Raw genomic sequence first — 25,571 nt, 5'->3', positions numbered from 1 at the left:
CCTAATTTCATTTCCTTGCAGACAAGAATGTGGTCCTGGAATTTTACTCGCAATATGTTATGAATGAAACACTCCAAGAAACTTTGGAATCCATGAAATCTCTAATATTATAAACCAAATTTACGCTCCTCCAATCGCTTAAATTTTTGGTGATGTAGAAATCCAGTATTTGAATGTTTTTGCCATTCAGGAATAGTTTATTTCTTTGAAATTACATTTACATATTAAATTACAGATTTCTCTTTTTCCGAGGTTCACTCTAAGCTCTTATAAAGAGAAAATTGTCATCCGCAAACAGATAGAATTTGGGATTGATAAAATAACTCAGAATGGCAAGTCATTACTAAATTAAAAGAAAAAAATATGTCCTAGAACTTACTTCAGGGACCCTGTCCCTCCCTCGAATGTGATAAGATAATTCCTTTTTGGCCTACATAATCTGCGAAGGGAATCATAAGAACTGCTAGTCCTTCTATTAAGAAATAAAGAAATCCAAGAGTGGGAAACTTCCTCACCCTTTTAACAGTCAAATCAGCTATCCAAGACCTAAGAACGTATTGGAAATACGGAAACTTCGCACGCAATTTTCTGTTGAAAAACTGGAGAATATATCTATGTATTCTTTTTCTATGACATAATAAACAGTCTAGAGATAATCGATAGTCACTCAAAGCTATTCCAATCTCTTGATCCAATTTAGATTTAAGTTTAAAGAACACAGGTTTGGGATCCTGAAGTCGTAAAGTGATACAGTTTTTATAAGATTATTATTTCAATCCCACACTCCATGATAATTTATTGAAGTTCTTCGATGGCTTCAGTACCAATAAGAGTTAGCCTTTTTATCCCAATGACTAAAGTGTATCGTACAACTAAAAAGTTGCTGCGGTCAATATGGGTCTGTTCTGGTCGTTTAAATTCACCCCCGGTGTTTTGGCATGATAAGTCGCCCGCCATTATCTTTTTATTTTCATTAGCAATGTAAACAGATGTTTCAGAAAGTTTGTCGAATTATAGCTGTCAACAGCTGTTTAGTACCAGTTTAATTTGAATTATGAAACGTTATTACGTTTTGTTCTTATCATAACATTCTAATGTAAACAAACTAATTTTTCAATCTGAATTCGACTTTATTTGGTGAAATGAATGTGTTATGGGTGGTAAAAAGCACTATAAATGTTAATTCAGACCAAAAGCTATACCTGTTCCAAATTTCAGCACAATCCGTATAGCAGTTTCAGCGTGATTCGAGGACAAACCTTCAAACATCCAAATATCGAAACATTCAAAATTTCGCATTTATAATATTAGTGGGATGGACCTAGCAAGACACAGATGTTCATCCGCAGCTTATTTCTAACACACCTTGGAATAGAATTCGTGTTGACTTCACAGACCCATTCACTGGGTGGATTTTTGTTCTTGCTGATGAGTGTACCAAACTGTTAGAAATGGTTCCGACGATAGCGTAATATCAAAAGATATAATCAATGTATTGAGAAATATTTTTGGTAGGTTCACACGTCCTCTTACAATAGTAACTGATCATTATTAGGTACAACGTTTTTACCATTGAACAACGTTTTTTTCTAAAGATTGTCATATATTTCTACGATCTAATGAAATAAAATACAAACTAACCAGTCCAGAACATTCATAAACAAATGAGCAAGCCGAGAGATATGTAAAAACTGTGAAAACGAGTTTGAAAGCCATGGTTGATGTACCTGTTGATATTCACTTGAAATCATGTAGAAATATTCAGAATTTCATTATGAACAAATGCCCGGCAGAATTATTCCGAAAAGGTAAACTTCGCACGAGACTTAATCCGATCAAGAAAGATTTAGTTTTAGAATACTATTATATTTTAGAGGCCGATAAGGGAGTTTAAAGTTGTTGAAGCAATTCAAGTTTACTCTTATCGTACGGGAAATGTTAAGTGGACTTTTGGTAGAATTTCGGAAAGAGATGCGTTACGTAATTACGGAATAGAAATTCGGACTATTCGTACAGAGGATTACTATTATAACAAAATCCTGTTTCCTTCATATTACGACATAATTTAAACTAACCAGCGCCTGAATTATGGAACAATGATCCACACTCCTCTCCCATTTTCTTTCCAAAACGCTCCAACAGAATTAGGATACCTCTGTTAAGAATAGATTTATAAGGGGGGGGAGATGTATGATTTTCTAATATCCATAATATATCTTTATATTCTTAAAATGTTATTTCATTCTATATATGTTTAATATTTGTTTTGCTTAAATTAAAGGAAATATAATTTTTCACTGTACAAATTTAATATGTAATACATTTTCTGAGAAAAATATAGACTGGATCAACAGAGTTCGGATTTGTAAGTAGGGGATCTCACCCCTTCGACGAGTAAGTCAGCAGAGCACTGAAATATTATTGCACTCAGAAATACAAAAGATTCTAACTAGATTTTAGTATGCTTAGTTATACACATAATATCAATACTATCACAATCCAAGCTATTTTTTCTTCCCAGCTAACAGTGATTTTTAATAGGTTCCTCAAGCTGGGAATTTTTCCTGACAGACTTAAGTTTAGTTACGTTGTGCCCATTCACAAATCTGGTCGTCTCAATGACGTGAAGAATTATAGACCCATCATGACTCAGCCAGCTCTTGGGGAAAGTTTTTGAAAGCCTTGTATTGGATCAGTTATCTTTCTTCTTCAAGGCGGTTTTTACTAAGGAACAGCATGGGGTTCTCCCCGGAAGGTCCACTACTGCAAACCTCATGCTCTATGGAAGTTACATATCTTCAGCTTTTGCAAAGAACTACCGGCGTCAGGCTACCAGGCTTTGCGAAGGCCTTTGACAGTATCAACCATAAACTTTTTCTTGAATAATTGCAGTTTTATGGCATTAATGGGTGCCTCCTCAAATGGTTCTATTCATATGCTCTTGACAGGAAGATAGCAATCAAGTTTGCCAATGCTGTATCTAAGCCTTTTAATGCGAAATTTCGGGTGCCTCGGGGTTTCCAAATGGGCTCCATTTTGTTCAACATCTTCCTACAATGATATTGTTGATTCCATTGAGAAAAAGTTCTTGCGATTCGCGGATGATATAAAGATTTTTGTGTTGTAAATAGCGTGGAGGATTGTCATCGCTTTCAACTCAACATGCGGGAAATTGAGCAATGGTGTGATGCAAATTGTATGATGGTTAACGAAAAAAGTGTGTCAGTATTACCTTCTATCGAAATAAAAACCGTATTGTTGTTATTATATACTTGGTAGCACAACTTTATCTAAGGAGAACTCTGTTAGGGATCTTATGGAGTATTGATGCCGTCGGACTTAATACCAAACATTCAAATAAACGATTTTTGTAATAGAGCGTCACGGGTTAATTTTTCGTGCCGCCGAGGATGGTGTAAGTGTTAAAGCTATGGAGATCCTCTAGGTTTCTCTTGTTACCAGTAACATGGAGAGCAATATTGTGGTTTGGAGTCCCTTCCAGTCTGGCCACATCAATCAGCTTGAGAAGATTCTGAGCGTTTTCTAAGATTTGTTGTCTTCAGATTGGGATACAACCACTCTACTACTCCCGTGGGTCTGCTGGCTAATTTTATTAGTCTTGTATCACTGGCAATCTTTGATTTTGCCATTACTATCATGTTAATTTAACTAAAAGTGTTGTCGTATCGTTATTATTATTATACAATTAATGTATGTTAAAATCAGTTTTGGTGAAATTATTGTATACATTTTTACAAGTCTTTGTATGTTGTGCAACATTTAAAATTTGACCAATACTCTTGTCGACGGCTGTCTGCTGACGTAACAGTGGGCTGAAAAAATGGCTGCCGTAAAGTGAAATGTGTTAACGGAGTGGTAGTGCCAATCATCATACGTCTGGGTTACACGTATGCAACTGTAGTCATTTTGAAATTGGTTAAATCTTATGAACAAGTAATCAAGATTTTTCATCATGAGTGTTGATGCTTATGGGCCAAGTTCGCAAACGCTAACTTTTCTAGATACTGAAGAGGCAGACTTGATTGGCGCCGATACCCAAGGATCGGAATTTGACTTCGCAGATTTTACACTTCCATCACAAAGCCAAACTCAGGCGTCTCAATTAGACACAGTCCAGAGTCAAACGCAGGTTAGTGATCGTTATATATAAGTAACTCTCAGAAAATCAAGTATTGAACCGACTAGTTTAATCGTCCATCTGCTACGTATATGAACACCATAATAGGTGCTCCCACCATGTGTTTTTCTACATAGGTCTTAAGCCGCATATAACATAACTTTGTTTTTCAAGTTTTAAGTTGAGCCAATCAAAATTTTATAGTCATAACGATATTGTTATTGATGTTGGTTCTGCATTAACTGTGAAACTGGGTCAATAAATGGAAATAAGGCTTATACCATAACATTTGACCATATTTGCCTACATTATTTTGTTTAAACTTTATGCAAAGAGTATAAAACAGGAAAATACTATTAAATTTACTGTTTGTAGATTTCCAACACAATTAATAAATCTTCAGTCGAGTTAAGCCTATAACACTTACCTAACCTCACTTTAATATATTGTGGATAAAGAAAAACATCCATAAGTGGCCTACATTCGTTACTCAATTGTTATTACTGAACGATGTAATATATTACCAAACTTCAATATTATATCAGTAAGAATAATTATGAGTAACCGAGCCTTGGCCTATAATACATTAACACATTCACTGCTAAGAAACTTATTTTTAATGTTACCCAGGTGCTGAAATTTTTTTTTCCAATTATGTTACCATATGGCGTGGTTATGATAAAATGGCATCGGAAGCGTAATAATTGAAAAACATTGTGTGAAACCCATGGGTCCCAGTAGTACCCCATGAATACTTAGCCAGCTCAAGTTTTATTTGGGATAATAAATCACACTTTGTCTCTAAACTTGTTATAAAATACAATTTATTTTAGTAGTACAATGTTACAAAGTAAACGGAAATAATATATGCTCATTCTCTGGGACCTAAAACACAGGACATTTACTAATATTTAAAATATTTTTCTTGTGATTTTTTGCGTGCCACTTGTCAAAAGAGGCTAACGCACACAGACCTGGTTTGTCTTCACACTGTGCACAATAATAAATTATGCATGTCTTGCAGCCTTCTTGTTTGCACTGTCTGCATCGCTTTCTTGTAACACAGATTTTGTTGGACAGCTTGGCAATTCTTGACATAACATGCCTGTTTGGATTCCGCTGGACAGGTCGCATGTCTAAACGCTCCTTTAGAGGCAGAGCATGAATTACTTCTAGCCTAAAATTGTACAGAGGCTTCTTAGAGGCAGGGTTCGACTTTTTGAACAGTTGAAACGAGTTGACCAAACCCATCTGCAAGATGTGTACTAACACCTTTGTGTACCACCTAATGGACTTACGCCATCATCTGGTCGTGTCTGTTCATCCCAGACGTTTCGGCATTGTAATGGATGATGGTCAAGGGTTTCTCCCTAAGAATCCCTCTTCTGTTGTGGGGCACTGCCATTGTATTCTCGAACTCAGTTGAGACGTAGAGCACAGTTCTTTTGTCTCCATTTGCCCACTGCTATGCCCTCTACATATCTTGCCACCGCCTCTTCAGAACATATCTTTCTTCAGAACAGCTGTTTTGACTTCTCTAGGTAAATGCTTACGGTCAGCTCTTAAGCGTGCCCATGCAATAAGTTGACTCTCAACAAATCTGCACCATGGTGAACACTATTGTAGTAGTTGTCCATATACATTGAGTTCCCACACCCAATCAGTGTCTCATGAGGTGCTTGACCACTTAGTTGGAGTAGCCAACACCACTTAGCTCACCTCCCTTCCTGGAGTAGATTGTATATTTAATACACAGACCATCTGGCTCACACAATGAATAAAACTTGACTCCGTACTTGTGCCTATTACCTTTGATACATTAACGGAAAAATAAACGTCCTCGCCACAACATGATGCTCTCGTCTATGGAAAGTTCTTTCCCGGGATTAGAGATAGAACTCATGATGTTGTTGAAACTGGTAATCATAAGGTTTATTTTATCTAGCCTGTTAGCGTCCTCTGCGGGAACATTTGTTTGTGTTTTTTTAGAGTATTGGAGGCACCTCATAAGCAACAACCACCTGTCTCAGCTCATTTGATCCCAGATTAGGATGAGATTGAAAAAGTGATTCTTACTCCAGTAGTCGTTAAACCGATTGGTGCGAACTGTTTCCATATGTAATAGTATACCTATGAATACGTTTAATTCTGGAATTGTTACATCTTTCCATTTGTTTATTCGTGACTTAGGAGTCAAAGAAGGAAGACCAAACACTTCCCAAGAGTATGCATTAGGACACCGGCAAATATTTTCCAATAATATTTCATCAAATATCACCGAAAACCAATCGATTGGATGACTGTCCCCTGGCACTGGTATGACGATCACATTTTCTTTTGTGAAAGGTATTTCTCTCATACCTATTGTATTCACACTCCAATCATAGTAATAGTTATATACTACATCCTCACCATCACTATCGAGATCATGTCTGTCACCCTGTAGGGGATCCTGATGAGCCTGCACAGCATCATAGTCACTAGTGCTCGACTCGTCTGTCATGTCTGTATCATGATCACTTTCACTTATTGGGATATCAAGTGACGTCCCTGGCACTGCTTCCATTGTTCACTGGATAACTACACTATTATACTAACAATATGATAATGGGGGATAATCTCAACAGCTCGTAAAGGTCGTTCATAACACGTTACGACGCAAAAATCGACTTCACCGCACCGCTGCCGATCTCAGACTTACGTAGCAACACAAAAGACCGATCGGTTACCGCCGATGGGTCCCGATCGCACCTCAGAAACAATGGGCGCTGAGCCCATGAGTCCGCAGTGAACGTGTTAACAACAAGAATAATACATTACAGATTTTAATAATATAAATTGAACAATAACATTAAAGAATAATAGAACCAACTCTGGCTTAGAGAAATTGTACAATGTTTATAGCTTGCCAGGATAGCATTAAGTAACTGCTTTTGTGAAATGACAGGGTCCCCACCCGACCGTGAATTTAGTTCACCGTGGAAAAACCTTATATAAGCTGTGAATTTTATGCACAAACCGTTAAAATCTCTACAGCTTGTGATTAAATAAATCAACATGCGTCATTGCCGTGACTCTTGTCGTAAGACTTGGTTCACTATTTTTGTACCGTAAAAACGATGAAAATGCCGTTAATTTGATTGAGTGGAAACCCTGAATGAGCACAAATAAGTTAGTTTTACACTGCTTTATTTGTTACATTAAATTATTACTTTGATAGATATAAAAAATATAGCTGAACTAAACTATAATATTCTGGGTAGAGTACGATAAGCGGACCTGGTTTTGTATATTGATTAGTACAATCATTGATACTTAATATTCATTTATCTGATACGCGTTTATAAGTCATATCTATAGTCGTAATCACAATCATATTTTAAATTTGAATAACTAATATAATGCACATAGTGATAATCTCATAAATGATAAATGAGCTCTAACGATCAAACAAACAATTAGAACTGGAAATGGGAAAAACTCATAAATAATAATAAAACTATAAGAACGTAAAAAAACATTTATAACAGGAAATACGGTCATTTCTTTTTTCCTGGGTAGTAATAGTTAACCGCTTTCGAGAAGTTTTTAAAGCATCTTCTCTAAATACCAAACTTGTTTTCCTTAAATACTCACAGAAATGATCTGCAAGCCGGTTGGCTGATATGCCACTTTTTAAACTTCGTTTCACAGTCCTTCACAAGCTTTCAACTGTCTGTTATTATCTATAAAAGAAAATACATTTATTATATGAAAAGGTATTTATAGTTGATAAAAGTTAGATAGTTCATATATCAGTATCAGTTAGTTATATCGAAAGTTATAATTAAAAAGTATCGTTTGTCAATATCGATATAAAAACAAACGGGCCCACTTTTCGTACCCTAACCTTCAATTCTAAATACTTATAACTAAATCCAAATTGATATAATAGCTTAACTGCATTACAGTTTTTTTTAACATTTCCTTCTTATTTAACCTATTGTCAACTGTATTAAATTTAACACTTAATTTTATGTACCTATATGGCAAAAAGCCATTTAACGAAATAAAGTTTGGGTATAAGAAAGCAAATGAACAGTACTAAGAAAAATCAAAAAGGTGGTAGCCTATAAACTAGATCTGTAGCCTACATTTTAACTGTAAACTGGATTTTAACAGTTTATAAAATAGAAAGAGTATTTGTCTAATGTTAAATTTCTCAATACATACTCCTAGAGGCATATGAATTGATGAAAAAATTGAACTTTCAGAAGGAGCTGTGTATGAAACTAAATTCTTTAAGTGTACATTTTTGTAACCAATTTGTAAAGGAAACATCAATATACACAAAGTAGTATAAATATAAATAGAAAGATAAGTTATATAAATATAGATCAAATAAGGACCCAAAATATGGTTTTAGTTTTCATGTCTACTTTTTATGAATCAGGAGATATCCAACTTTTTACAAAAGATTTTTTAGTAGAAATTTAGTTTTGGCCCCAGGCACTACCAACCCAAGGAACAACCTTGTGTATAACTGGAAAATGTAATTTTGGGTTACCACATTCATTTGTTTCTTTTTGTTTCTAGGTGAATGGTAAACTTCCTGGAGATGTTGAGAGCAGCATCGTCACCGTCACACAGAAGCTTGGGGAGTTGCAGTTTGAAGAGGAAGAAGAGGATGCTTACTACAACAAGGTTAGTTCTTACCTGTCAAATATTTAATTTTTTTGTCAAAGCATCTAACAAGAAAGATTATTTTATAAATACATTTTGATAACAAACCGAGTAGATTATTTAAAAAATGAAGATGAATATTGTCATTAATTTGATGCATTTTAGTTGTAATACCTTTTCATTGTGAGGGGAAGGGGTGGATTGCCACTGGTTAGACAAGTTTGCAAAGGTATCAAGCTTATTTTTAGTTTTTAATACCTGCATGGATACAACCAGGTGAGTGGTCCGGAGCCACTTATTGGCTAAACAAAATTGTTTGATCTTCGACCCATCAGAGAAGGGAGAGGTAAAGTGATTATTGCAATCAGCTGTTTGTGCAAAGCCAGTTACGGTAGCTCATTTATAAAAAAAAGTATACTGTATGATTGTATGAGAAACTGTGTACTATACTGGGGGACCTTTTACACTTATGATTATCACACCAGGCATATAGAGAACTTGCAATTGCTCATCACAATTTAGATTTTTTTTAAGAAACCTACCTATCAAGGAAATAGATTTTTTAATAAAAGCCGGAATTTATAAATTAAAAGCAGAACAACACATTTTAAGATACATTTTCTTAAATGATCTAATTAAACATCCATTGTACTGTACACCATTTATGACATTTTTAGTATATCTAATGTTTGGTGACATCAATAACATACAAAATCTAATGTAGCCTACAGTAATATTTCAAGAGAATTGAAATTAATTGATTTTTAAATAACATAATTTTTTGATGTTTTAAAAATTGATTAAATTTATATTCCATCACATACCAATTAAAACACAAAGTCTGAGATGTTCTAAGAATTTCCGCCTGAACATTTTGTACAATTCTCCAGTCCTCAATAACAATCCCACCATTCTGTAGTAGAATGACCATATTGTGTTTCTGTTGTGGAGCTGTGTAACAGTTTAATGGTTGTCTGTAGTGTGTGGTTACCCAAAATAAGATGATGAATCTAGTGTTAAAATATTAGGCAACAATATAGTGTGCTATCTCAGAGACCTTTTCAATCTTACACTCAACTGATAACTCTTAATGGCCTCTTTACTTTTCGGACTTCCCATTGATATCACAAATCAGATGAAACTTTTGTACCAGTGTTTTTTATAAGCAATTAATTTAAATTACTTGATACTCAATTTGGACTCTTATAATACATTTTCAATGTTATGTTTAACTTATTGTTGTGTTTTGTTCTCTTTCCAATGGAGACATTAAATGTGTGAATGCAGTTTGTTAAATTGTAATTTGTCCTAAATGATACTTTGTTAATCACTGTTTGGATGCTGTCCAAATATAACATATTATTCCAGGACTGAATTATATTTCTGTATTTAACTCTCCAGTGGGTTATTGATATTCCGTCAGCAGCCATTGCACTAATGAAAAGATTTATTACTGATTCATTGCCAATTCAACATTGTCGTAAACAGCCAGCTGCAGCTGTGTCCTTACTTCACTGAATGCATTATACTCAACACCTGTAGGAACTGTGTATACTGTGTTGTGTGTACAGTACATCTCTTATTCAGCAACCAAGTTATACTGAATAACAGCTGTAGACTTTCAATGTTGTTTATATTCTTATTAATAATCAACCGTTAAAACAACATTATTAACTGTAAAAGTGGCAACCATTGCACTAATGAAAACATTTATTGCTAATTCGACATTGTTGTAAACAGCCAGCTGCAGCTGTGTCCTTACTTCACTGAATGCATTATACTCAACACCTGTAGGAACTGTGTATACTGTGTTGTGTGTACGTCTCTTATTCAGCAACCAAGTTATACTGAATAACAGCTGTAGACTTTCAATGTTGCTTGTATTCTTATTAATAATCAGCAGTTAAAACAACATTATTAACTGTAAAAGTGGCAACCATTGCACTAATGAAAAGATTTATTGCTAATTCGACATTGTTGTAAACAGCCAGCTGCAGCTGTGTCCTTACTTCACTGAATGCATTATACTCAACACCTGTAGGAACTGTGTATACTGTGTTGTGTGTACATCTCTTATTCAGCAACCAAGTTATATACTGAATAACAGTTGTGGACTTTCAATGATGTTTATCTTCTTATTAATAATCAACCGTTAAAACAACATTATTAACTGTAAAAGTGGCAACCATTGCACTAATGAAAAGATTTATTGCTAATTCGACATTGTTGTAAACAGCCAGCTGCAGCTGTGTCCTTACTTCACTGAATGCATTATACTCAACACCTGTAGGAACTGTGTATACTGTGTTGTGTGTGTACATCTCTTATTCAGCAACCAAGTTATATACTGAATAACAGTTGTGGACTTTCAATGATGTTTATCTTCTTATTGATATCAGAAATAAACAATAATATGTTACTTCAAGGCTGTAAAATTTTTTAAGCATACATTTAATCTTTAAGACTACATTACACTCTAACTTAACTATATTAGTGAAAAGAGGAGATTCTAAAATTTCGTTTTCATGTTAAAAACAAATCTGATAGTTCTCTATTTGACTACAAATAGTAAAAGAAAAACTACAATAATTTTAAAAATTTAGATTTACAGTGGTAGACCAATTTGCTTTCAATTACTGAATTGATGAATTCAGTAATTTTGAAAAATACAATTAAAGTTTTTTGTTGTAGAAAAGTTCCAATTCTGAAGCAACTATGGTGAATTGAGTGTTTTTATGTAGGGATATTCAACAGGCAATAGATCACGTCAAAAACATTAAAACAACTAACAAGATAAGAAGTTAGATTATAGAAGGTACAACAAACAATTAAATACAAAGTATGTACATCACAATGGAGTCAATAGCTAAAACTTATGCTACCAAGTCGCTATAATAACATTCTTTCAAGTTATGTAAAGGATTATCAGTCAAACCACATATCAAGTACCTTTTTGAACCTATAGAAAACAAATGAATCTTATTTTATTTGTAGATATGATATTTTTTTAATTAACATTTTTATAAGCAATGAATTTAAATGATTTGAGATTCATCGTGGACTCTTAAAACATATGTTTTAACGTACTATTATATTTTGTTCCCTTTTCAATGGACATATTAAATGTAAGAATGAAACTTTTTAAATTGTAATTGGTCTTATATGATGCTTTGTAAATCACTATTTTAATGCTGTTCAAACGAAAGCGTATGATGAGTAACATCATTTGATTACCTTTATAATCGTTATCAGTCAGTAGTCATTGTGACACAGTTTTATAGGTGTTTTATTGTGTTTCAAAAGCAATCGTTTTATAGGTTATTGTTGCATCATCCGATGCAAAAATTCTGAGGTAGTTCAGGTTGTTTTTTGTGTGTTGCACGTGTTGATGTAAAAATAGCAATATATCACTTTCTTTTGTTATTATGCACGATTTGAAGTGTACAAAATCATGTTTTTCAATATATATTTACACTTTTATTTAGTTTTATGTATACTATAGTTTGTTGTTTAAGTTGTTACATACACAAACAACATATACAAATATTTGTGTATGAAAAATGTTTTTTCATAATTCATTAACAACTTTAGCTGTAGAATAGCTTGTAAAGTACTAATTGTCACAATTCCAGCAGATTCTAGAATAACTAAATCAATAATGACTTTCTTGATACATGTAAAGAGCAAGTATAATAAAACAGATACTTTTCAAATTTTATATTTTTTAGTACTTTTTGTTGAAAAATGTTAAATTCTTTTAAGCAGCAAATTTGCTACTAAGTGTATATCTTGAAATTATAATATGACTATTTTGAAAATTGTACTATCTTTTCAGCATATTCTTAAGCTAATATCACAATTTGTGTTTTAATCACATTTGTTTAGGTTTCACAATTAGTAACAACGATTAAACTATCATATGAACTTGTCCTTTTTGTTTTCTTCATAAAAATAAGTCGTATCAGCAATATAGTTTATTTAAGATTTTCTACAAGAAATAAAATGTACTCCACTCATTTAAACACTGCTGAGAAAAACTATCCCGATGAACAAAAATGTGAGTGTATCATGTAGGAAGACATCTTAATAAAGATCATTCGCAGACTTTAAATGTAGCATAAGACTTCATTTCTACGTAGACAAGAATGATTTCTTTGATGGTGCATATTCAACAATCGAATTTGGTTCTGTGTCATTGAAGTCCTTCACTTGGTAGGCTGACGGAATTTCTTTTTTGTCTTGCTGGAGGGGGGGAGATGTAAATATGTCTTCTCTATGATGTCTTTCTGTCTATCTGGCATACTTATATCTTGTATAAGATAAGTAGGCTAATAAGTCATTGTTGGATATTACTATAGATTAAGCAAAGCACAAAATTAATGGCTCAATAAAGTGATTTATGTTGTGCTAGAATTTTTGTCCCCCACACTTCTTGTAATTTTTCATTTTATTCTGCTCACGGGAGAAACACAAAATTGTGTAGGCCTGAAGATCATTAATACACTGTCGCCTGTTACCAGTAACTTAGTTTAGTGAATTAGGGCTATTAATTTAGGACTGAATTAGGGGTTTATTAATTTGGTCTGTTTATCAATAGTTAATCTGCTACAATCAGTTAAATATTGCAGTCAAAATTGATTGCATCGTTTTAATAATATGTTGCATTAAGCTGTACGTTCCGGACATATATTCTGAGAAAATAATGCCCAAAATAAAAAAAAACTTTTTGTTTAGAAGTGTACACAAATTTATTAACAGTTCTAATTTAGTTCTTACAAAATAATTTATGTACTGTAAGGTGATATTAGAATTTGTACTTAACAAAATATAACAAGTAAAGTGGTGATTATAAAAACATATTATTGCTTTTTTCCGCCTATTTAGTCTTGCCATTGTATTTATTTGTAATTCTATATACATTAATGTGTGTGTAAATTTTACAGGAGCTGCCGGTATTTGCATGCAAGTATTGTGCAATACATGATCCGTCTTGTGTAGTGATGTGCAATGTGTGTAAGAAGTGGTTCTGCAATGGCCGTGGCAACACTTCCGGCTCGCACATCATAAACCATCTCGTTCGAGCTAAACACAAGGTTAGTTCGAGCGCTTTTACACGTGAAGTATATTTTACGTAGTTACTCATATGTGAATACATGTTATTACGTACTACGTACATGCAGAAAGTATGTGTTAAATGTTTTGATGCAGCATAATCAAAGTCATAATACACTTTAACCTCACAATAAATAATTGTAACTTTTAATAAAAACTTGACCACTCTCAATGTGATCAAGCAAAGATGAAATGAAATGAAAATTACCTTTATTAAAGAGGCCGAGTTGGGCTATTTCACGTTCTTAATCAATACATTGGTAAGATATATTGAGTCCTGTATATTTTAATCCATACTATGTTATTGGCAATACCAATGTGTTCAGTTTTTTTTAAATTTCTTTTTCTACATTCAAGCTTTTTACTCTATTAAAAAGGTAACTTCAATGTTTTACTGAACAACATTATAGACCATCCACTCCAATACATATATATTATAAACGTAAAGTAAGATAAAGGCAATAAATTATTAGTTTAATAATTATAAAAGGTAATAACAATGATTAATTCTACTTGTAAATTTAAAGCAATCAGTATGTATGAAAATCTTGCTTGGAATCCTGTATTTATGTACATACATCTACGTGAGTCTGCTGCATCTATTCACAGATGACCAATGATCAGCAATATGCAGATTACTGATTGCTGAAACATATTTTCACAGTATTTTTATATTTGAAAAACAAATAAATAGGTAACTAAATAAATTAACAAATATTTTTTCAACTATATTTTTGTAAAAATACTTTACTTGGAGTTCTGTATTTATGTAAATGTATTACCACAGCTCTGCTGCTCATTTTCGCAGACAGCGTTGTTCAAAAAGACATTTTCGCAGACAATCAGTCAAAAAGAGAACTTATGGAAACAGAGTTAAAAATTAAAGTACTACAAGAAGAAAATAAGTTTTTAGTAAAATACGAGGTGTGGCTAGAAAATAACGGTATTAGTATTGGCGGAGCCACAGAATAAATGCAATAAGGCAGAATATCGTTCAGCCGGTCAAGTGACACCCCCTCCTTGTGTTTCGTCTGGCTCCCATAGTTATTCCGCCTGTCCGACACAAACAACACATGTGTAGATCGCCATTGTACTTGCGGCTGGCTGTTACTTAAATACATTACACATGTCTTTACTTTGTTTTATTTCATTTGGAACTATAACGTCAAACCAAATTACGTTATAGGCTTTAAAGATTGTTTTAAACAACATTGATATTCTGTAAAATGAAAACAGCTGGCAATTATTAATTACTAGCGGGCCCGGCGCGCTTTGCTGCGCATTTCAATAATTTTTTGCAAAAGTTGCCCGCGGCTTCGCACGCAATTTCCCGTTGAAAACAGTACACTATATTCACTTATTCTTTTTCTATCACATTCTAAACATTGCTGAGATAATTGATAGTCGTTCCATCGTGAGCCTCTTGGGCGTATTATGAAGGTATGTACCATATTCCTGCCTCTATCTAGCTGTTACCCACGGCTTCGCACGCAAATCTTAAGAACCGAAGTCCTTATATTACTTAGTAAATTTTTTTTTTTACTATAATAAATTTTAGATTAAATGAGTTATATCTCCGATGCCACGATTGAGCTTGCTTTGTTGTCTCGATCGAGAGAATATGTACACACGGAGTTTTGAGAACCATACTTCTGTCAAAAAAAACAACTAAGGTTGATTTTATAACATTCTTTATATTTGTAGCCAACGTAAGATAGTAATTATGATATCTGCATTACTCTTCTGATCAAGCATGAGCATGGTTTATATTAAATAAATATTGCAGTTAAAGGTGAATTTTTACGTCAAATTTGAATTGTATTATCTGGATAGTAAAGTCTATGTTTAACAGTGATTGCAAAAACAGTTTAAACAAAATTTGTCGTTTCTCTTAAGCTTACTCTATGCTTTAAAACTATAAGTGTAATATATGTTTACAAAGAACAGCTGATTAAAAATTTGAAAAGACGTTAACATATGTTTGCTGCAATGCATTTCTTATGGGTATTTCTGTAACCAGTGGGGCGGAATCCTGAATCGGGAAAGGGATGGGCATAGCTTATAAACCTTCTCTCCGTGGAAAAATACATATACGTACAAATTTTCATCATGATCGGTCCAATAGTTCACGATTCCATAAAGGACAAACATACAAACATTCATTTTTATATATATAGATGAATAGGTCAAATGTTTCTGTTTTGATAGTTTAGGCATTTCTAATTGATAGTTGATTCGATTGTCGTGTTGGCCGCTTATTATACTGCAGCCTTAGTTTGAAAATGGGCTAGAAAATCAGAAATTTTTTACCAGAAAGACCGGGAATTTGAAAAAGCTTTGACTGGAGTATATGGAGGTTGAGTGGCCCTGGACTGTGTGGTGCTGCCGGTTTCTAGTCTGGTAAGAATGAAAAGCGCCATTGACAATGTTTTACATAGAAAAAAATTTTTTTCAATGGATTATTTATTTATATACTACACGTTTGTAACTTTATGTAGTTAGATTTACAGTCTGAATAGTTTGGAATAACGGTTCATTTAATGCTTTTTTATACACAAAGAATTAATAAACTTATACAAATTATACCACTTAAACTGATCATGGACTGTACACACTCAGTTCTCATACACAGGTTATGACACTTGAGGATCTTTTATTGATATAGATGTGAATTTTTTGTATGTATATACTTTGTGGCTAAAAAGTTATTTTATTTTATTCCCCTCTTGCAACAAAAGGGCTAGGATTATTTCTAATGAATATAGCACTCATACACAGAAGGTCAGCGTGCCACAAAGTAAATGGCGGATAGTTTCACGATAACGCTACTATTTTCGTACACAACAACTAAAACTGTAAAATACGGAAATTATTTATTTTGCTACAAGTTTTGCTACTAATGACGCGTGAATTGTCTTGTTATTTATAAAATCATATCAAATAATGATATTGCATATGAGTTATTGAAAAGCAGTGGTTATTATTGCTTGAAAACTAGTGACTGGTGTAAGTGCAAATCTTTTTTATTAAATACTTTTTATTGAAGTATAATGAACCTAAAATGTCAAACAGTGTGAAATATATCAATTTTTATTATTGGATGTGATTAATTTAGCCATTTAAATTTAATGTTAGTTATCTTATGTGATTTCTTTGTTTTTAACAAATTGCAACCATTAGGGTATAATCAAATGTTTAGAATGTCTAAAATATTACAGTGTTTAAACTTGTCTGATATAAATTTAGGACAAATTTTAGTGTTTATGTGCGTGTGAATGTTGCAGGAGGTGACGTTACACAAGGATGGGCCGCTGGGTGAGACAGTTTTGGAATGCTACTCATGCGGAGTACGCAACGTGTTCGTGCTCGGTTTCATCCCAGCCAAGGCCGACTCCGTGGTGGTACTCCTGTGTCGCCAGCCCTGCGCTGCGCAGAACACACTCAAGGATATGAACTGGTACGTTGTAGATGTGATGCTCTGAGGTCCGAGCGATTATTTCAGTTAGTTCAGAGGTCCAATGCTACGGCTGCTCCAAGTAACTTGACTGTTACCGTTAAAATATTTGCTACCTGACCTCTTATTCCACAGATGACAGTCCGAGCACTCATTTTTGTAGTGTCTCAATTTATAGTGTACTATGAGATATCTCTGTTGCAACTAATACAATCTTAATCTGTAGCTGTTCGCATGTTCATGACAAAGGCTTATTTCTTGATTTTTTTCAATTGCATAGATGTTTTTCAATAATAATGGCAAAAAACTTCTCTTATTACGTTAAACATTAATTATAACGAGAAAAGTATGTAGGCTTCGCAGTGTTTCACAAAAAAATTTTTTATATATGTTTTTCTAACGTTTCTCTGTGCACCCTAACTGATAACTAAATCATTTATTTACCTTAAAAATTAAGCAATCGTGTGACCTACGGGGTGAACTATAGTCCAAGTTATTTATGTAAGCACGGAATCAAATTTAACAAATCACCAAGACAGGCAAATAATAAAAACGCAATAAGGAATTACAAAGCAACGTGTACCCCATTGGATGCATAATGCACTTTATGATAGCCCGGTGTGTACCCAAAGATCGGCAGTTGTGAAAGATCGTGTGTACCCGATGGGGTACACATCGTCATAAACGTGTTAGTTAGCTTTAGTGACCTTCAATATTTTGGTGGATGGCATTGCAAAGTTACATAAATGTGTTTTGAGATCGCCTATAAAATCAAGTCTTATTTCTCCAATCCGTAGAAATTAGGAATTAAGAGCTGTCATTTGTTGATTCATAAAGACAAGTATGTGGAGAAGTTTTGCTAATTACCAACCTAGTAGTGTGATCTCTTACATAGTCTATTAAAATATGAAGGACTCAGGTTGTCATAATTTACAACAGTTAATTTGGAGATTGTTACATTACCGTGAAATGATTTACTAAAACTTAATGTAAGCCTTGATTAGATTAGAGAAATGTGTCTATAATATGTCTAAAAGAATGGATAATGTTAGTCGTAAGTTGGTTGAAAATAATTTGTGTACATTTAATCAATTATACATGTAAAGTTTAATTTACTATCACTGGTAAATGAACACAAAATTTTGCAGTATTAACCCTTTGCACTCCCCGTCCGCATGACAGTACTTGTGATTTGCACTCCTCTGGCCACCTCTTATGGCCCAAGGTCATATCCTCTACAACTCTGAATATTTTGTTGTGAGCCGTGTCGTTGCACTCGTCTGTCCATATGTAGTGGCCGATGCTAAAATGCTCCTATACTCCTCTGGCCACCTCTTATGGACAGTGACATTTAACTATATTACATTTTTTGTAAATAATTCTGTTATATATATATAATGTTCTGCCATATCTTGGCTGATTCTAAACTATATAATCAACAAGATTGTACAATTTTTTGGGAGAAATGTTATTTATCTGTTTCTTAAAATACAAAATAAAATAACCCTTTCTATTGATGACTAGACTATAGATGAATAAAATATTTTTTAAATAGTTTTATTAATTTTTATGCCACTTATTTAATGTAAAACAGCAGTAATAAATATGAAATAATATTTTTGAAGTCTGTTTTGTAAGATGATTGCCCGCTGAAACTCAGCTGGCAATTATCAGCTGGGTGACTCATGACTATTTAAACAAACCCAAACAATTACCTTCCAGTGAGCTATCGTTGTTGTGACAACCAATGAGATTCTTGTTTTTGCTTGTATGTTATTTTCGTTCAGATATTTTGTCACAGTTTGATGACGTAGTTCTAAATAATTTAAGGTTTCCATGTTTTCTTCTGTGGGTCGTCCCCCCATGGTTGGCATGTCATGGTAATAGCAAGGAAAAATAGTTTACATAGCCATATGACACTGTGCAAAGTTTATAGATGTTATCTGCTATGGTTTGTAAAATATTAAGCCGTACCCAGACTTTTCAAACACCTATATATATATATTAAAATTTGCCTTAGAATTAACTACTTATATCTGTGGATTTGCTTGTAGTAATTTTGCTTTTTACCTTTAAAGAAATATATCTAAGACTTTGATTTTTAAATCCATGCAAAATATATTAAATAATCAATAAGAGAAAAATGAAAGCAACGCTTTAGCATAAAACGATCATTTAAAATTGTCCTTTTAAAATGCCCCTTTAAAATCACCTGTTGTTGTGATTGTGAATAACATGTCAGAGTGGAACAGACATCTGGCACCATCTATATTCAGTGTAGTAGAGAACATGACCTTGGGCCTAAAGAAGTGGACTGAGGAGTGTACGGACACAGCTGCGCCGAGAATTCACAGAGTGCAACAGGTAAAGCACCATGTCCACCTCTTAGGGACTGAGGAGTGCAAAGGGTTAATTTTATTATTGCAAGGCCTTAATTTTACAGCTTGAGTTTTTTCCTTTGAAAACAAAAGGTAGAGTTGGGTCTTTTCAATTTGGATATTGCAATGACATTTCTAATGAGCCTACATATTAGGAATGGTTTTTTTCAATAATATGTGTGTGGATTTTGCCATAATGGTAAAATAAGTACATTTTATAAATGGCATTTTTTTTATTGTAATCACAAAATTAATATTATATAAATAAAGAAAAGTTTTCTTTATTTCTTAGGTAAATCAATTGGATCTGGATACTGTTTAATTCATATTTTGTTCAGCTGTCTTTTTAACGTTTTGGTGGAAATCTAATATTGTATTGTTGAAATGTATAGGGAGCAGGAAAGCAGGAAGCCACTGATTGCCAACCGTAATTTTAGTGAAAATCTAACATTTAATTGTTGACATGTATAGGGAGCAGGAAGCCACTGATTACCAACTGTAATTTTAGTGAAAATCTAACATTTAATTGTTTAAATGCATAGGGAGCAGGAAAGCTGGAAGCCACTGATTGCTGACCGTAGTTTCTTGACATGGTTAGTGAAAGTTCCGGGGGAACAAGAACAACTGCGCGTGCGCGCCAAGTAACGTCCGCGCAGATTGCCAAGTTGGAAGAATTATGGCGCGACAATGCCGATGCAACATTCCTCGACCTAGAGAAACCGGGTGTAGATGAGGAGCCACAACAGGTGTTACTTAGGTATGTGACTTATCTTCTTTTTAATATTCACCTTAGACTTATATTGCCCTGTAGTGATTATTCAAGTCACGACTCAGGGGAAATGTTTGGTTATTAAGAATTTTTTTTAAATCTTTTTGATTAAGTATTAAATCTAGTAAAATATTATTTAGATTTGAAGTAAACTTGCATTAGGCTGCGATGTTGTACAAAGCAATATCTAGTTTTCATTTTCCTCACTTTTAAGGCCTTCAGAATGAGGTACAACAAGTTGGAGGTTTATATTTAACGTTTTATTGCAACTCAAAATTAGATGAAGGAAAATTTGCCTAAGCCACCAAAAAACAATTTTATTATACCTCATCAATAATTTTCATAAAAGTAAAAATCTCTTTATTTGCAACAGACGATAAAATTATAAGAACACTACATTGTATGAGTTTAAAAAGTAATGGAGTGTTGTAATATTAAGAGAATGTGTAACAATTCATTATGTAGAGTGCCTGCCTATCATATTTTAAGTTGATAATGTCATGTCCAGATATGAGGATGGTTACCAGTACCAGAACATATTTGGGCCGCTGGTAAAGCTGGAGGCGGACTATGACAAGAGACTGAAGGAGTCGCAGACGCAGGAGAACGTAGAGGTGCGCTGGGACGTTGGGCTCAACAAGAAGACAATAGCATACTTTACGCTGGCCAAGTCTGATGGAGGTACTGTTGATAATTCCACTGTTGTTTATTTTTTTTCTTGGAGTTCCACATTGAGTTATGATGAGTCAGACGAATGGTTCAGAACTATCGTACCAAATGATTCTTTTGTTTGCCTTAATTTGGGAATAATAGGAATTACCAGATTTTCACCTGAAACAGATTTTGATACTGTCAAATTCTAAAATTTATCAAAGACTGCAGTATATATTTGCTGTCAAGCACAATGTAAATGTTTTTGTCAAAGGTTTATCTTGTCTCATAATGGGTTCTACCCGAAGTTGATTATTTTAGGACAATTCTTGTTTTTCAATCAGTTAAGAGGCAGCTGTACTAGTGGCCATTTTTTTATTGTAGTCCCATGAGAACAAGATTAAATTTGAAACCTGTGTTATGACCTTATTTTTAGCATTATAACTATGGGAGATGTCTCGTTTTAAAAGATATGATTAATAGGCATCCAAACTCTGGTATTTATTTACAATACCGTGACCATGGAAAATGGACTTTTTTCATGGGTTGGGCATTTATAGCCTAGTATTATTATCACAGGTGCATATAAACTGGGGGGAAAGAATATTATTGTATTATATTGATGCCTTTCGGGCGTTATTGCGTTAAGGAGCAGGGGCATCACGTGATCTGGGATTCGACTTTTGCAAGCTCGAGTTAATTTTTTTTCTAAAAGAGCAAGCAGTGCGCAGCACTGCGCAGCGGGCAGGCATCGTTGACAGGATCAACGTACTAGTCACTATCATTTCAGTGACTTATCACTTACCATAATGTTCATTGTAGTACTTCCACACCGAAAACTGAAGTCCCCAAATTCGTTTACACCGAGTTCGTTGCCACACTTCCTATTACCACAACGCCTAGTCCGGTTATAAGCCCCGTGGTTTACATAAAATTGCAAAACTCCATACTCGTCTTTACGAATTGCTTCCACGTAAGATAACGAACATCCAACACAAAGGTGTGCCATTCCATTACCACTACTGAACTAGGAGGTTAAGAATAGACACGGAGGAACAAAATGGCGTCCCTTCTTTATTTGAGAGAGCCGCGGAGTTATACGAAACTGTCCAATAAGGAGGTTAAGAATAGACACGGAGGAACAAAATAATTCAAAATGGCGTCCCTTCTTTAATTTAGAGAGCCGCGGAGTAATACCAAACTGTCAAATATGGATAGTGTTGCCAGAGGTACTGTCAAAAACAGAGTTTTCAGAGAATTTCAAAAAATCGTAACTCCTTTTATTTTCGTTGCCGACAAATTTTTTCTTCACTATTGTTTTCAGAAAAAATTGTAGTTTTCAGGGAAAAAAAATGAACATACCTTTCCATGGTCACGGTATTGTAAATTGATACCCAAACTCTTTTTAGTTTATTTCATATTTTTATGTTATTCAGGAAAAAGTCAAACATATTTTGTATTCCAGTTAAATATTCTAAAAGTATGCACTTTACAAGAAAAATTAAAAAGTGTTTCTCTGTATATCAATCTCATATTTAAAAAATGATACATTTTCAATAATTCTACAATCAAAAAGCTAAAAGTGTTAGAACTCGCAGCTGGCTTTTAAGTATTCAAAGTGACAAACTGAAAGTTACTGTGCATCTTACTCATACCGATTAAGTGATTTAGAACTGGTCCGGTAACAATTTGATTGTTGTGTGAAATAAATTTCCAATTTTTAATTCGATTGTTGAAAACCCGATTTTAGTGTGGAGGAAATTTGTTTCCAACCTCCATATGGGTTGAATGTGTGAATCCTATGTAATGTTGAATGGATGTGTTGCAGACATGAAACTGATGCATGGAGATGAACTCCGGTTGCGTTACTTGGGTGAGCTGCACAAGGCCTGGTCTGGCGTGGGTCATGTTATCAAGATACCGGACAACTATGGGGAGGAGGTTGGGATAGAGCTTAAGACCTCCTCTGGAGCGCCCACGCAGTGTACTTCCCACTTTGTCGTCGACTTCATCTGGAAGTCCACTTCCTTTGACAGGTCAGCCCTCAAAGTTTTATTTGTTTTTAATACTAAGAATACGATTATCTAAAGTTGATGGGATCAAGCCTATTTCGCGTAAGGTGAACCGCTATCAAACTTGCTTCCCGTTGATAGGTATTGATATTTGAAATCCGAGCAGTGGCATCGCGGGGTATGAGTTTAGCTTTAGAATGTAATAAATCCATAATGAAGAGCAAGCTAATAATATAATAGTATATGCAGTACTATATCTAACTTTACGTAAGAAAGTAAAGGATAAAATATCAGATTTATGTTTTTAAACAGCAAAATTCCAATGCTGCACAGAAACATCCATGATAGTAGTCTGGCTTCGAGCAGCAACCACTTAAAACTTGTTCACTGTTGTAGCACTCATGACAGGCATTTTGTAGTCAGACGATATGATTTTTATAGCTGAGTTTAGCTTTACAATGTAATGAAGGGCAAGCTAATAATATAATAGTATATGCAGTACTATATCTAACTTTACGTAAGAAAGTAAAGGATAAAAGATCAGTGTTTTTAAACAGCAAAATTCCAATGCTGCACAGAAACATCCATGATAGTAGTGTGGCTTCGAGCAGCAACCACTTAAAACTTGTTCACTGTTGTAGCACTCATGACAGGCATTTTGTAGTCAGACTATATGATTTTCATAGCTGAGTTTAGCTTTACAATGTAATGAAGGGCAAGCTAATAATATAATAGTATATGCAGTACTATATCTAACTTTACGTAAGAAAGTAAAGTATAAAAGATCAGATTTATGTTTTTAAACAGCAAAATTCCAATGCTGCACAGAAACATCCATGATAGTAGTCTGGCTTCGAGCAGCAACCACTTAAAACTTGTTCACTGTTGTAGCACTCATGACAGGCATTTTGTAGTCAGACGATATGATTTTCATAGCTGAGTTTAGCTTTACAATGTAATGAAGGGCAAGCTAAATAATATAATAGTATATGCAGTACTACGAGGGGTATTAGAAAAATAAGGTTTCTCATGATTTTTTCAAATAGACAGCTCTATATTTCTACTTAGTGTTATACATCAATTTAAAACTTAAAAGTTAAGCTATTTTTCCATATATAATCACCGTTTCTGTCCAAACACTTTTGTTAGACGTTGGTCCCAACTTTTCTATCCCCATGTTGTAGGAATTCTGCCGCCAATCTTTTGAGGAATCGAGTAACCTCTTCCTTGACTTCATCATCGGTACTGAAGGCCACACAAGTATTCCTTTAATTTTGGGAATAAGTGATAATCACTTGGGGCTAGGTATGGAGTTCTATGCTATAGGGGGGATGGAGCACAATAGTCCAGCCAAAATTTGTCAGCAGTCTCTTGAGTTTGACGTGAGACATGAGGTCAAGTGTTGTCATGGAGAAGCCTCATGCCACTGGACAATCTTCCTCACCGGCGGTTCTGGATCGCGCGTCTCAGTTTTCTTAATGTTTCCCCATAAACTTCGATTAACTAACGATGAAATTTCAATAGGTAAAATCTGTTTTGCATTTAAAAAAACGTATTCACAGCACGAATTTCGCATCTGGCGGTAACAACGAAAGGGGAGCTCCATCTTCGAAGGCGGCTAGGCGCGGCACTGTTAGACGTAGCGAGGCACGAGTGGTATGGATAGAGGAGAGGGACAGTTGATGAGTAAGACAGTGTTTCCAGATTTCTTCCAACATATCGGCATTCTGTCTCGGCGGCATAGGGAACCTTATTTTTCTAATACCCAACCTCGATATATCTAACTGTACGTAAGAAAGTAAAGGATAAAAGATCAGATTTATGTTTTTAAACAGCAAAATTCCAATGCTGCAACAGAAACATCCATGATAGTAGTCTGGCTTCGAGCAGCAACCACTTAAAACTTGTTCACTGTTGTAGCACTCATGACAGGCATTTTGTAGTCAGACGATATGATTTTCATAGCTGAGTTTAGCTTTACAATGTAATGAAGGGCAAGCTAATAATATAATAGTATATGCAGTACTATATCTAACTTTACGTAAGAAAGTAAAGGATAAAAGATCAGATTTATGTTTTTAAACAGCAAAATTTCCAATGCTGCACAGAAACATCCATGATAGTAGTCTGGCTTCGAGCAGCAACCACTTAAAAAACTTGTTTCACTGTTGTAGCACTCATGATAGACATTTTGTAGTCAGACGATATGATTTTCAATCTCTACGAATGTATAAAACAATTCTTAAAGTTTTAGTTGAGTAAGTTGAATAGATTTATACCAATATGGATTTAAAAAATATTCTATTCATTTTTTTAAACATGGGGTGTCTCTTAATTGGTCCCATTTTCAGCTTGAGTAGTCTGTTGCTTATTTCAATTTCTCATTAACCTTTTT

The 25,571-nt window shown here is 34.2% G+C and overlaps 1 protein-coding gene across 1 annotated transcript in view; it reads left to right on the top strand.

Moving 5' to 3' along the window:
* The first annotated feature begins 3,823 nt into the window (after positions 1–3,823).
* LOC124365742 (regulator of nonsense transcripts 1 homolog) overlaps positions 3,824–25,571 on the top strand; it is a 45,426-nt gene continuing 23,678 nt past the window's right edge. Inside the window, 8 exon segments of the mRNA XM_046821732.1 lie at positions 3,824–4,150; positions 8,714–8,821; positions 13,744–13,893; positions 17,197–17,369; positions 20,287–20,371; positions 20,374–20,501; positions 21,022–21,194; positions 22,993–23,200. Of these exon segments, the coding sequence (XP_046677688.1) occupies positions 3,974–4,150; positions 8,714–8,821; positions 13,744–13,893; positions 17,197–17,369; positions 20,287–20,371; positions 20,374–20,501; positions 21,022–21,194; positions 22,993–23,200 (1,202 nt within the window). The 5' untranslated portion in view covers positions 3,824–3,973.

Source organism: Homalodisca vitripennis, chromosome 7 (assembly GCF_021130785.1).
Source record: "Homalodisca vitripennis isolate AUS2020 chromosome 7, UT_GWSS_2.1, whole genome shotgun sequence".
Lineage (NCBI taxonomy): Eukaryota > Metazoa > Arthropoda > Insecta > Hemiptera > Cicadellidae > Homalodisca > Homalodisca vitripennis.
This window is presented reverse-complemented; position numbering and strand designations above follow the sequence as displayed.